This window comes from Vulpes lagopus, chromosome 4, assembly GCF_018345385.1.
Source record: "Vulpes lagopus strain Blue_001 chromosome 4, ASM1834538v1, whole genome shotgun sequence".
Lineage (NCBI taxonomy): Eukaryota > Metazoa > Chordata > Mammalia > Carnivora > Canidae > Vulpes > Vulpes lagopus.
Window position 1 is genome coordinate 61,088,387 of NC_054827.1, and position 15,143 is coordinate 61,103,529.

The following is a 15,143-nucleotide window of genomic DNA, read 5'->3' on the forward strand; positions in this document are numbered from 1 at the left end:
CACAGCTTTTCTTTCACCAGACTCCCTGGCCGCTCTGGTCAAAACAGGGATGGAGACATACAAATTTTCCAGGATAATTAATTCAACAGTGCAAACAAATCATGAACATAAAGTTAATGACCCTACCTGGAAGTTATGTCCAGGAATTATTTTTATTTCTGATTAAAGCATGAGACACCTCAATAGATCATTTTAAAATAACAATCCCAAATAAAGAGACACAGGGAAGACTATTTACATTCTTATCTCCTTCACAATTATCTCCTTAGCTCTTCCTTCACCAGATGCATGTTACAGGACTGTGTTACAGGACATTGCTAATCGATTACACAGCCACAAACAAATCACAAGTCAAGCTTTTTTAAAAAGATCGTTCCTTTCAAAAACAAAACTGGAGGAGTGGGGAAAAGCCAGGAAGCATCCTTCCTGCAAATAACCTTGTCCTAGATACCACAATCGTCGTCAGCATCTGTACAGTTCACTAATGGAAGTAAAAATGAGCAAATATAATACTAAATACATGTCTCTAACAAGAGATGAGGCATTTAAAAAGCACAGAAGGAGGATAGAAATTATCCAAGGATCTTCTGACACATTTACAAAGGCTTTGAAGCTTAGAGCCCTACTTTACTCCAAAACCTGCCCTGTCTCCTGAACACACAGCAAAGATCTCAGGTAATCATTCAGAGAATTCAACTGGAAGACAACACAGATGCTCAGATGCCTGTGGCTGTCAGGGACCTTAGAGGTAAACGACCGAATCAGAAAGTCACACTATTCCATCACTCAGAGATGGGGCCCTTCAAGACAGTAGACTGACAAAAGACCAGAGCCCCTGGGTTTCAAGAGGATTTCAACTGCAGAAGCCCCTCTGGCACAACTCACTCACTCACCCAACAAATGTTTACTAAGTACTTACCATGTGCCAAGCATCGCACTAAGCGCTTAGGACACAGCAGTGAGCAAGGGGTCAGAGGCCCAGCCCACAACAGTTCACACTGAAAAAGATATGGACGTAGTCATTGCATAAGTAACTTCCTTAACTTCCTGCTGGTTTAGCAGAGTTACAAAGGAAAAACATCTTGAAGAAAGGGAGAGATTTAAATCCTGTTTTTCTGCTGCTGTTCACCTAACTCTTTCAATATTTATGCATTCCTGTATTTATATGCTCACTATTCCACAAACACTTATGAAGCACTCACGGGGGCAGGTAACAGTGGGGGAGAGCTGATGAAGAACTGGCTTAGTAATGGGGATAAAAGATGGATGAGACACAGTGTAAAGACCACAAAGCATTTACCTGTAAGACAATAAGCATATGAAGTGATAGGAGGGCAGGGAGGCAGCAAGCACTCCCTGCCTTGGGGGGAGGTCCTGTCCTGCAGGGAGCATGAGGACAAGAGCATTTCTGCAGGGAGAGTTTCATGGACAACACCACAGAGATACGAAGATCTCGGAGGGTCCCTGAGGCTGCAGGAGCTTGAACAAGCCGCTTGAACACTCTGAACCTCAGGGTCCGTGTCTGGAAACTCGTGCTGGTGTGATCATCTCTCGTACTACTGAGATAACTGGCAAGGTACAGAAGCTGTACCACAAGCTCCAAACTGGTAATTAGGAAGAGAAGTGGTGGGGAGTGACCCCGGCAGGCAGTTTGGGGCCAGACTGCTAACAAGGGCCCAGAAGCTAGCCTAAGGTTTTCCCCATATACAGATGCCTGTAGGAATCATTACTCCCTAACCTGTCACCTCACGTCCCTTCTGGTGAATGGCAGTAAGCTTTGTGCCAGCACCAGAGCTCAGGTGTGACATACGTGGTCTCATTTCACCGTCACAGCAACCTTGGGAGGATGTACTTCATTTCCTAAACAAGGCTAAGTAAAGCTCACTCAGTGTCACGCCTAAAGGGACAGGGCCACCAAGTAGCCATCTGCCCCTGCCTGTTCCCTGCCCCAACCTGCAGCACCCAGTTCACCTCTTGCCTTAGTCAGCAGTCCTCTTCACTCTCTCCACCGCTGTTCACAACAGCCTGCAGCCCCCGCCCCCCGAAGCAGCCGCCTTGGGCTGTGGCTCCCTGAGGACCCTGGGCTGCCACTCTGCTGCCCCCTCCTGGCTTGGGTCCCACCCCCAACTGCCCCCCGGGGGGTCTGCTCAGTCCTGATGGTTCATTTCCTCAGTATCTCCAGATCTGAAAGAACTGTGCTGGTTTGCCATAGATGATCCTGATACTTTCCTCAGCTTTCTATCTCACTACCGTGTCATACGTCATACGTATACAGGAAAAGCTCTGTTTATTATGGTGTTAGTTTGTTTCTAGTTACAGGTGACACTCAGGAGAGCGTCTCTCACTGATTATTAGCTTCATGTTCTCATTGAGGGAAAAAGGAAAGGAAGGACCCAGAGTCCCATAGGAGCCACTAGAAATGTTTCCACTCACACAAGAAACCTTTAGAGGCCTATTATGATTGAGAACACTGTAGGCCAGGCTGTTTTATTGAATTATATATTGTGAATTTGGTCACATTTAATAATATAGACTCATTTTCTCAGTGGTTATCCTAACAGAAAGCTTTGAAAAAAAAAAATATAAGATTCACTTGCATGAATAGGTAATAGGAAACTTACACCCTACCAAAGACCAAACTTACACGGACTAGTCATCACACCTAAACAGCAACTCTATACGTCTGTCAGAGCACCAAATGAAAGGTTGTCACCTACTAACTTAAAAGAGTCACTAAGTAGCCCCCAGTACACGTGAGGCACACCGAGTAAAAAGTGCAATGATGGCTAAAATGCAAGCAAAGGTCCCTATTAAACAGTCCATAAGGACTCGAAGTAAAGAGAAGTTGTTGAAATACTGCACTGTAGGTAGCAATAAATGTGATCACAATGAACAGATTTGTGATTGCCTACTCTTCTTTGTTCTGGTTTGTAATATTAGTCAGATTCTGTCTATAATCATGACATAAATCAAAGAAAGTGCACTTTGAGAAGGCTACTACAAACCAGTAGAGAAAACAGCTAAGAATCTATGTCATATCCATTACCTTCCTAGAAGACCATTCCGGTCAGAGGGTTGTTAAAGTCTAGCCTTTTTTATCTTTTAAGAACTATTTTGCATTTTTGCACTTGGTGAATTTTTCGACCGTATGACCCTGAAGCATGACTTACGAAGTGATGAAGCAATGACAGCGCATTTGTTGACAGGAGTAAGCCCGGCATCCCGGCCGGCACTAAGGACCTCAACTCTGCAAGCACTGCCCACCAAACACTTCAAAAGCAGCAGTTGGCAAAATTCACCACGAAGCAGGTAGGTTGAAATTGAGGTTCTTGCAAATGATATGAATTTGGGGTTCAACAATAAAGAAAAACAAAATTCATTCAGCCTTCTGCTTGACGGGCAGGCTGGATTTTTTTTCTCTTTTTTCTGTTTTCTGCTATGTGACTTCTTTGGTTACAACTGCAGTAAGCTCTTATCAAACCCTTTTATCAGACAGTCTTAAGAGCATAACAAGTGCATATATGTACCCACTTCCTCTGTCTGCACAGACACACCTTGCCACATGATTTTTTTGTGTGTCAGTTTTTATTTATGTATCTGCTTTAAAATCATTTTCAAAAATAGAATGTTTTTTAAATATAGTAAAGAAACTTAGTTTCCACTTGTAACTACCATTCTTTGATCCAATAATCACCCAACTGCAACGTTTTTAAGAACATGCTCCAAAGTTATGCATATTCATGCACCTGCAGATGCAATACATGTGCTACTGAACCAATCTGTAATGTGTTTTTTAAAACATCCAAAAACAAAATTGAGAGCAAAAATTAGAAATATTTTTAAAAATAAATTCTCTAATACTCTCTTCAAGCATACCCTAGATATGGACATCCTACTTAGTCAAAATGTCAGTAAACGCTTTAATTTAGCACTTGTCTATTCAATATAAACAAGAACAATTCTACTTTTTCAAAAGATTATCTAAACAGAGTCCCAATTTAAATTAGTCCATCTGAGCTATATCCATGGCATATAGAAGGATTATTCAACATGTGGCTAATATATCAGCCAACAGAAAAAATTAATTAAACTTTACTAGTTAGAGGTGAATCTCTTATCACTAGATTATTTAGCATATTATATTTTAACTGTCACTTCAAATACAACAGAATGATCTGAGACCTATTTCATTATTAAATAAAAAATAAATTAACCTCCAAGAAATAATCTCTCAATATAAACAGTGATTTTCAAAAACATAAATGATGAACAGAGCTAGCCAACTTGCTACACAGGTAAAAACCATAACTGTTTCAGTTTCAACAGATGTAGAAAAAGGATGAGTATGCTTTAAAGCTTATGTCCACCTGAAAAACTGGTATCAGGTTAACATTTTCAAAATGAAAGGGAGATTCAGGGTGGTTTCTTGAATAAATGAAGTCTTGATATCATTTTAACCTGAAGTTCTCATGTAACGAAGAGGGGTAGAATTTGAACTGACATTCTAGGCCAGAGTTTGGCAAACCACAGGCCAAGAGCCTAATTCGGCAGTCACTGGTTTGTTTATAGTCTGCAATCTAAAAATACTTTTTACAGTTTTTAATGGTTTTTAAAAATCAGATGAAGAATAATGTTTTGTGATGTGAAAATTATTATATTCAAATTTCATGATCATAAATAAAATTTTATTGGAACACAGTCACGTGGACTTGTTTCTGTGTTGTCTATGGCTGTTTTCACTCAGCCATCACAGAGCTGAATAGCCTCAGAGACCACAGGGCTCACAAAGCCTAAAATATTAAGTGTCTATTCCTTTACGGGCTCTTTACCAGGTCTAGGTAACTGATCTCAATCGCTTCAATTCCACTTCCCCTTTCTTATCTAATCATAGGCTGTGGGAGGTGTTTTTCTTCCTTTCCTTTCTTTCTTTCAATCCTTCTTTTCCCTTCTGCCCTCTTTCTCTTCCTTCCTTTTTAAAAAACAGGGTAAGTTCTCTCTTACTCACTGCCCTGGTTTATGGGTTAATGGCAAATTCTGAGTCCCACAACATCAACCCAAGATGCAGCTGCTTCTACAGCCACTCTTTGCTCTCATAATGGTTACTTTACCTAGTTTTGGTTTTTAACTGATAGAGACACAGTCTTTTTTTTTTTTTTTTACAGGCTTTCTTTGGCCTGACATCAACTCACCCTCCCAACCTTAAATGCCATGACAATGTTCATATTTTATAAGGTTTGCAAAATAAAATGTGTATCCTCCATGTTTTTGTCTTTTCTTAGAATGTACTTTCTGCCAGTTTTTGCCTTTTCTTAGAATGTACTTTTTTTTTTTAGATTTATTTATTCATGAGAGACACACAGAGAGTGGCAGAGACACAGGCAGAGGGAGAAGCAGGCTCCTCCTAGGGAGCCCAATGTGGGACTCCATCCTGGACCCCAGGGTCACACCCAGGGCCAATGGCAGACATTCAACCAGTGAGCCACCCAGGCGTCCCTAGAATGTACTTTCCACCTGTTATGTCCTTCAACAAAGCTCTACCTGTTAAAATTCTGGTGAATTTCAAGGTCCACCCCTCCCACGAAGACACCTCAATCCTGCCAATCAGAATTATCCATATTTAGGTGACTGTCTGAGCTCTATATCAAATTAGTTTTATGTATTATTTATCTCATATTAAATTTATTGTTGTAAAGTATACAGTGAACTACACAACTGGAAGTCAGTATACAGTGTTCTATCCATCATATTCCAGCTTCCTTGCCTGGTCACACAAGCTACCAACATACATCGCCTAGTTCATAGGTACACAAAGGGTCAGACCTATAAGGTGGCACAAAGACATTGAATTAAATAACAAAGAATCAAGAAATGAGACCATTATTCTCTTTTCAATTATTTTTCAGTTTTCCTGATTACATCACAAAAGAGATCCTCAATTTATGCTATTATGGTTTTAACCCTGCTAATCTTTGATAATCTCCCTTTTTAAAAAAGAAGAGAACAATCCTCAGGCTTGGAGCCTTCTGCAGGAAAACATTCACAGCCCCCGTTTAATAAAAATGCTTTGTTTTTGCTGCAATTTATTTTTTATAATTTCCTTCTGTTTCTGGCATAAATATAAAATAATGAAATTTAATTTCAAGATAATGAAAATAAGTATTTTCAATAAATAACTTTAGGTTAACAAATGGAATACTTTAAACAAAAAAATATTAAGCAAATTATAGCACAGGTGGTATGCACATACAACAGAAATCTTAATGGCATTAACCTAGAAATGGAAGAAACATTTGGTTATAGCAGATACTCAACAAAGTTAAATGATTTCAATCCATCAACCTCCTTCTTGTTAACCTTCTACAAAACTAAAAGAAAATCATGTAAAAGACTAGCTTCAAGCTTCTGAAACAGTGGTTCTTAACAGGAAGGGGGAGGGAGTAACACACAACAATGTCTAGAGACATTTTAGGTTGTCACAACCTGGGGGTTTGGGGGGGCTGCTTCTGTCATCTAGTGGGTAGAGGCTAGGGATACTATTAGACACCCTACAGTGCCAGGAGAGCCCCTACAAAAAGAATTATCTGGCCCCCAAAGTCTGTGGTGCCACGATTAAGAAATCTTGCTCTAAAGGAAAAGAGAAAGCTCCACATGTAAGAGCTTTGCCCACTGTTAATAAATCACCCTCTGTCCAGAACTTCTTTCCCTATTTGCTCTTCACCATTGATATGATTACTGAGGACAATCTTCCACCCAAATCTTTCACTATTTTATACCATCCAGATACCCACTGCCCCCAGTTAGCAGTAAGAATTTTAAAATGGACTGTATTGAGGAGTCCATATCCTTTATGTGCTCACAGTATACTATCAATATTTAGATACAGCTTCCTAATTAAGCCATGGGAATTAAGAGATTTTCAGATGACCCATTATTAAAGAGGCGAAAAAAAAAAGACTAATGTAGTTTGAGTAAAACCTCATTCTAGCTGCTATTGATTTCATGATTACACATAAAGTTACTCTTTTGCCTGATTTATATGATTTATTGACTCAAATATATTTTGCAGAATAAACCTTACCTTGAAATTTTAAAAATACAGTTTTTACTAAATATATTAGCTATGTTAGCTGTCCCAAAAGGGAGTCTAAGGAGAACTACTTATAAAGCTAGGCAAAACAAACAAACAAGAAACATTAATATAAAAAAATAACAACCAGTAGCTGAAAAGGCTACACTTGGCACTATAGTCTCAAATGCATTACTGCAAATACAAATACATACATATATTCTGAGGGTAAAGTGTTTACAAGAATTCTTTGAAGCTATTTTGTGGTTAGTGTTTTGTTTCTCTTTTTTTTTTTTTTTTTTTGGTTGAGTAATGTTCTCTAGAACAATTTACAATTTAGAAGCAAATTGCACCTGTGTCTTTTTTTTTTTTTCAAATTTGGAGTAATTTTTACCCTTGTAACAGTATTCAAACATAAAAAATAGTGTGTTCTTAAACTAGTGATCCTATCATAGTCATCACTTAATTTTAAGGTTCTTTACAATGAGTAGATTCCCTAACTTAACATTTTCTATGTATTAGTATTAGTGGTTGGTATAGCTTGGAGGCATTTCATGCCTTTATGTTCAAGTTGATTTAATTCCTAATTCTGAGATGCCTGTGGCAAAATGATAGTGAAGGTGAAACTGAATCCTTTTCATTTCAGAGCCACAAAGCTCTCTGCCAACAGAAAAGCAGCATTATTTTCAACACCTAAAAGAGGTGACAGTTATCAGGACTCCCGCTGTGAAGAAAGAAAACCAGCACACACGAGATTATGGTCACACAAATTTTAGGGAGAAGATAAACAAGTCACCAGATTTCCCTTTCCCTAGGGTCATGCCCACTATGTCTGGCCCATTTCATTATCATTCACTCAATCTCCTTAAAATCATTTGATGAACACCTGCCCGGTACAGAGTGAGGCACTGAGCACATGACAGCGAACCAGCCACATCCACAGATTGCCTTCTGGGCGCTTACAGTCAGTGTTGAAGCATGTGGACCCGGGTGTCTACTCTCCCGCCTCCGATCCCACCATGCTCCTGAGCCAACTGCCTGAGAAAAGAACTGGAGGCCCAGAGAACAACAGAGGGACCAAACAGTTCCATTTTTAAGTCCCAATCAGATCCCCAAATGAGCTTAAGATATTAAGTGCATATTAAGTGATATTAAGTGTGGGTGGCAGGAGATCCATAACCAGTAGTATATTCTGGATAAGCTGGGGGGTCCTAAAGGACAGTGTGGGGGAAAACCAAGGGTCTGAGAAGTACTGGCTGAAAATGGCTCAGGAAGGGGCTCGAACAAAGAGAGGGATGGGGAAGGAAGGATCTGGTTCCTCACCAGCCAAGGGCACTGGTTGGAGCCCTGCTGTTAGAAAATGCTGATTTTCAGGTTTCCTTACAGGAAGTACCTGCCGCCCATTACCCAGAGCCAGAGTGAAGTGTTACCAAGTGGAATGCACAAGTGTTCAGTCCTCTGAATTCGTCGCCTATACAGGGGAGGCGCTCCTGGCCGGGCCTCCTGTCCTTGTCAGCCATTTCAGAGTAGACTGCACCCAGCAGATCACGGGGAGACAGTAGTTTTTCCAAAATGTTTGGAAGGGAAACCCAGGGAGAACTCAGAGACAAAGACAGGAGAACTTTTCTCTACAGAGCTGTGCAAATGGAGACCACTCAGCATTATCAGTTGGTCTGCAAGGCATTTTTCAAAAGGGGTCTGCCTAATATTATAATCTGGCCATAATATAGGTTTGTGGCCTAAAACAGCATTTTCATACTGAGTCACAATCCATTAGTGAGATCACGTGGATTCAGCAAATATTATAAATGAAGTAGAATAAAATCAAATGGCATGGAATAGGAAATATTAGAGTATATTGTTGGTAGTAAAAATAAACATTGTTTTATGAAACTTGTTTCCAATCTATACACCATACTGCTTCTATTTTATACACACCTAAGTCTCACTATCTAAATCTATTTAGTTCCTAAGCATTAATACATATAGCAAGGGATCCTATAAAACTCTGCTTTAATTCCACTGCCATATAAATGTACTCTTTTAAATTATGGATCAGGTTGGGGAGGGGGAGGTGGTGACTGCAATTCACTGGCCTAAAGAAACTACAGTAAGTAGAATGCAAATTAATAAGGAATTTGTACTAATTATCTTTCATTTGGTTTCCCTTAACTTTTGTGTATGGGAACCCATCTAATTTTGCATACATTCTTTCAGTCTCATACTGCAGAGAGAAACAAAAGCTGGGAAATAACTGAAAACAGGACGTGGGTTTGGATACACAAGGCCAAATCCCCACCACAGGGCAGCCCAGACCAAATTCTGTCCTCCTTGTGCCAAACCACTGGACAGAATCTGGATCAGAGGTAGGCTCTTTTCTCCCTTAGAAAAGCCTTTAAAATGCCAATTTCTCAAATTACTGGGCAAGGGACCAACTGCTCTCTAGGATAGGGAGCCCTGAATAGGATCACAGACAATTCATATTTATTTATTTATTTATTTATTTATTTATTTATTTATTTATTTTTTAAATTTTTATTTATTTATTAGTCACACACAGAGAGAGAGAGAGAGAGAGAGAGAGAGGCAGAGACACAGGCAGAGGGAGAAGCAGGCTCCATACACTGGGAGCCCGATGTGGGATTCGATCCCGGGTCTCCAGGATCGCGCCCTGGGCCAAAAAAGGCAGGCGCTAAACCGCTGCGCCACCCAGGGATCCCGACAATTCATATTTATAAGCGGAACTGAATTTGTTGGGGTATCAAATTTTTTGTAAACTTTTTGACGAACTCTATAAACAAAGCAGTATTTTCAAATGTGATTTTAGAAAAATTAAATTAGGGGTAGCCCGTGTGGCTCAGCGGTTTAGCACCGCCTTCAGCCCAGGGCGTGATCCTAGAGACCCGGGATTGAGTCCCATGTTGGGCTCCCTGCATGGAGCCTGCTTCTCCCTCTGCCTAGGTCTCTGCCTCTCTCTCTCTCTCTCTATGTGTGTCTCTCATGAATAAATAAATAAAATCTTTAAAAAAAAAAGAAAAAGAAAAATTAGTTTGTCTGATACCCTTTAAATAATCTTCCTCACCCCACTCCCACCCCTCAACCTCTCTATCCTTTATTTATATATATATATATATATATATATATATATATAATATATCCTTATATATATATATAATAGAATAAAATAAAATAGGAGCTATCACATGGCCTTGGGCTACCTGTAAAACAGTGCTGCCAGCCACTGGCTTTCACTGAGCTCCCTAAAATTCCCAGACATACCCTCAGAGGTATTGCCCTAATAGTCACATGTCCAATCTTCTTTAATTCAGGAGTCACTAGCTTACAGGAGATAATTTTAACAGAGGAATGACTACTCTCAAGTTAACCTAATCTAGTGGGGATTGTCTCTACCCTGACACTGACCACAGGGGCACTCCACAACACCAAGGTCATCATTCCCTTAGCATCTTAATGACAACTGTGTTACTAGTAAACTAAATGCTTTGGCCTTAGAGTTACCAAGGCAGATTTGGCCCAAGGCTGAGAGCTAAGAGAGTAAAGACTTGAAACCCACTGACTGAGTCTCAACTTTATTCCTAGTGGAGGAGGAAAAGAGCACTTTTGTCAGTCAATACCTAAAATTATAATTCTGCATTCTCTGGTTATATAGATTCTTAGTAGTTATATCTGTAACATTAGTTGCTTTATGTTTTAGGTTTATTTTGTTGAAAAAAAAAATGACTGATCATAAAGTGACATTTCTCAGTCTCAGCCAAAAGAAGCATGCACCTCACCAATACTGCCATCTACAGAGAACTTACCTAATACAATAACTACTGAAAAGCAGCAAAAGAATTTTTAGTTTTCTCAAAATATTTTAACTCTGTGATTTGCAAGGTAATGAAACAGTTAGATAGCAGAGTGAGAATCTTAGCCAATATATAACTGATGTATATTTGTCTTCCAAAAGGTATTGCAAAATATACCACAAATCTTTTTAAAAAAATAAACTTCAAATTCCTTAGGTTTTCCCTTCAAAGTCTACCATCCCACAGTTGTGTACAATTGGCAGTTTATTTTTTTCTAACCATTTTTTCCATTGCTCAAATTAAAGAAATGTCTTCAGTTTCCTGCCGGCAAAGGTTATTCATAAAGTTAACATGTGCTAATGAGAAGTCCGAGTCAATTAGGCTTGTGGGGTAAATGTTACTCAGAAAGCAGTTAGATCTGGTGGTGGGACAGTCCCTTTAGCACCAGCAGGCACCTCCTCTACTAGGTGGCAGTTTCTAAAACACCAAGTAAACAATTGTAAGTAGATTATCTCTTTGATCAGAAATTTATACTGCTCCACTGCTGCTCCACTGAAGCTTACCATACAATTATAGTAAAGTTCCAACCTGAAAAGAGGAAGCACTTCATTTATTGCCAACCTACTAGCAAATGCAGACAATGGCACATCCTCAGACGAGCACTGAAAATTCTGATCAAAGCAATAGATTAATGTATACGCTATTCAATGCCCAAGTATTTTGGAACATTTTTTTTAAAGATTTATTTTTAAATAAAGAGGGAGAGGGAGAATCTCAAGCACATTCCCCACAGAGTGTGGAGCCCTTTGCTGAACTGGATCCCAGGATCCTAAGATCATAACCTCAGGAGAAATAAAGAGTTGAATGTTTAACCAACAAGGCCTTCAAGCACCCTGAAGTTTTACCTTTCTTACACACCTTCTATATCCATGAGTCACTAACAGCAGTGGCAAACTGGGGTAAATGGGGGGGGGGGGCACGGAACCTGAAGTGACCCTTACCCCTTCCCACCAAGTACCAACATCCATAATCCCGCACTGTGGTCTCCAGGGGCAAATTTTTTTTTTTTAATTGGCTCTTAGCTAAACTCTTTCCAACGAAAAGAACAGAAAATGAAATTACAAAGTATTAAGTACAGATGCTTCAACTTGTCAACACTTGAAATTACATTTTCAGATTCCCTCCCATAAAGGGCCTGGATCTAAAACGAGTGTTGAACAGAATTCTCCTTACCTGCCAATAACAGAAAGGAAAGAAGGAAAAAGGAAAAAGGGAAAGAAAAAAAATTATTTTCTATGGATAAAAACATGAGGACATATGGCACCATCCACTTGGAAAGTGTTCTCTACCTGTCTGGATCCTTAGAGGACAGGTGAGGGACATTTCTGCAACCCTAGAGAGACAGCTTTTTGCATACATAATTTAAACACATCACTCCAGCATGAAAGAAGAACAGAACTCTGCTAATTACCACTGCCTAGACCCCATGTGCGGCTTTTTCTTTAAAGCCACACTAGTTCATTATTCTGCCTTCAGCTCCCTTAAATGATTCATTCCCCCCTTCACTCCTGAGCAGACTCTGCAGGGAAGCTAGTATTTAAGTTTAATTTCTAGTGCCACTTGCTTTGGAGAGTTTGATGAGAGGAAGTTGGAAGAATCTAATTTAATAATTCTGTCACGGTTTGGAGGAACACCCTCCGCCTGGACCCCAAAAAATCACTAGACAAACAAGACGTCTGGCGAGCTCTAATGGTGAGCAAGGCCGGCAACCAGGAAAGCAGGGCCCACGTGCAGTGGGAGCTGTCACCCAGGGGAAGCGGCGGCCTCGAGGAGCAGAGCCGCCGGGGCGATCGCGGTGGCACCGGCCTGGGCGCCCAGACTTGCCTCCCAACTGGAGCTGCACAGCTCGGTGCTGGACCCCGGCTGCGGGAGAGGACAGGCAGGAAGGCTGGCGCCCACATCCCCAGGACTGTCCCCACATCCCCGGAGCTGTCCCCACATCCCCAGGGCTGAGCCTGCATCCCTGGGAGCTGTTCCCGCATCCCCGGGAGCTGTTCCCGCATCCCCGGGAGCTGACCCCACATCCCAGGGGCTGGCACCCGCATCCCCGGAGCTGTCCCCGCATCCCCGAGCTGTCCCTGCATCCCGGGGGCTGGCACCCGCGTCTCCGCATCCCAGGAGCTGTCTCCGCATCCCGGAGCTGTCCCCGCATCCCGGGGGCTGGCACCCGCATCCCCGGGGGCTGACCCCACATCCCCGGAGCTGTCCCCGCACCCCCGGGGCTGGCACCCGCACCCCCGGGAGCTGTCCCCGCACCCCCGGGGCTGGCACCCGCACCCCCGGGAGCTGTCCCCGCACCCGAGCTGTCCCCGCCGAGGGCTCCCGCCCCACCCCGCCCCACCCCGCCCGGGGCGCCCCCCGCCTTACCGTCCCAGCTCCGACTCCACCTCGAAGAAATCGCTCAGGGCATCCCTGTTGGAACCTTCGATCCAGTAATCCGGGACGAGGCTCCCGGCCCCCGGGGCCACGCTGGCAGTGACCGAAGAGCAGGACGAGGCGGAGCACGAGGGCACCGTGACTTTGAGCATCTTGGCGGCGGGACTCCGGAAGCCGCCACCGCCGTCGCCGCCGCTGCCGGAGCGAGAAGCCCCGCCGCCCGCCGCCTGCGAACGCAGGAGCCAGAGGTGGCGTCCTTGCCGCGCACGCCCACCGCCGTCGCCGCCGCCGCCGCCCGGGCCCTCCCGCACGCGCCGCCGGGGGAGGGGGAGGGGGAGGGGGAGGGGGAGGGGGCCGGGGCGGGGAGGGAGGGGGCGCGGGGCGGGGGTGCAGGACGCCCAGGCGCCGCAGCCCGAGCAGCCGGGCGGAGGACCGCGAGGCGCAGGCACCGCGCAGGAGAGGCGTCGCCCCCCTCCCCCCTCCCCCTCTCCCTCCCCGACCCGGGCGGGGGCCGCGGCGGCTGGGGCCGGGGAAGCCCGGGAGCCGGAGTGGGAGCGGGAGCCGGAGCCGGGAGGTGCCGGGAGGCGCCGGGAGGTGCCGGGAGGTGCCGGGAGCCGGGGGACCGGGCTGCGGGAGCGGCGGGCGCCGAGCGCGCGGGGAGCCCCGGGTCGCGACCACCCGGCCGGGGGCGGGGGCGGGGGCGGGGGCCGACGGAGGCACCTGGCGGGCGCTGGCGCTCATGGTCCCCGGAGCCCGGAGCTTGAGGCGGCGAGCCCCTCCCACCTGGCGCCAGCGAGGCAGCCGCCCCCGTCCGCCCCCCGGTCCCAGCGCGCCCCCGCAGCCGCAGCCGGGGAGGGAGCCCTGCGTGGCCGGTCCCCCAGCGCCCTGCCGCCGGGGCCGGGGGGCCGGGGGGCCGCGGGTCCTCGCTGCCCTGGCTCACCTCTGAGTGAAGTCTGCAGTTGCAGGGGCTGCTGCTGCGCGGCCGCTGGCACGGCCTCCCTTGGCGGGGGAGCCCCGGGAGGCCGGGGTTTGCTGCGTCTGGCTCGCGCTCAGCCTCTGAGGGCTACAACACACAGACCCAGGAATCACAGGTCTGGGAGGGCCCTGTAGAAGCCTGGAGGCAGGACCTGTCACCGTTCACGACACAGCAGACTGCTACAGTCAAAGCTCTTTCCTCTTCCAAGGAGATGTGTCCCATCACAAGCACTCCAGTGTCTGTCAACCTTCAGGCTACTCTTCGGAGTACTGCTTCATGCGTTCCTTTGTACTGCCACCCTTGTACTCTCTTCCCTCTGGATTTCAGCAAAGACAAGCAACACTCAGTCATATTCTGTAATAAATATATATAAAAATACTTATAACATCACAACCTTATCTCTGGGTAAATGACTCTAGGCCCTTTCTTTAACCTTATCTCACAGGTGTTACTTTCAGTATTTTTTTTTTACATTCCTCCAACATGTAATAAGCTCTTCTCACATGTCCCTATTCCTGATGACACCAATAAACACAGTCCAATATGCTCCTCTAATTTATTGATTTATTTCTGACTTCTAAGAGCTTTCATGCTATATTGGTGAACTACCAAAAAAAAAAAAAAAAAAAAAAAAAAAAGAACAAAAATTAACCAGCCAGCGAAAGGAATAGGATCCTTGGTTGATTAGAAATGAAAAAAATATATATATAAAAACTTCCTCACAGGTAATTTTATGAAGATGAGCATATGCTCAATTTACAAATGGCCTAAAACATAGCAAATATACATAGATTCATACAAATTCAGTGAAATACTGATTTGGTGAAAGACTGCAAATGCTCACACATTACTTTTC

The 15,143-nt window shown here is 44.0% G+C and overlaps 1 protein-coding gene across 2 annotated transcripts in view; it reads right to left on the reverse strand.

The window, feature by feature from the left end:
* CAMK4 (calcium/calmodulin dependent protein kinase IV) overlaps nucleotides 1-14,439 on the reverse strand; it is a 198,274-nt gene extending 183,835 nt beyond the window's left edge. The window contains exons 1-2 of one of the 2 annotated variants that reach the window (XM_041752192.1): nucleotides 14,252-14,439; nucleotides 13,303-13,538 (exon numbers count right to left, since the gene is read on the reverse strand). In XM_041752192.1, the coding sequence (XP_041608126.1) occupies nucleotides 13,303-13,463 (161 nt within the window). In that variant the 5' untranslated portion in view covers nucleotides 13,464-13,538; nucleotides 14,252-14,439. Of the gene's footprint in view, nucleotides 1-13,302; nucleotides 13,539-14,031; nucleotides 14,062-14,251 lie in introns of those variants that run through there. The other variant, XM_041752191.1, reaches the window with a different exon arrangement.
* Between the last annotated feature and the right edge of the window lie 704 nt (nucleotides 14,440-15,143).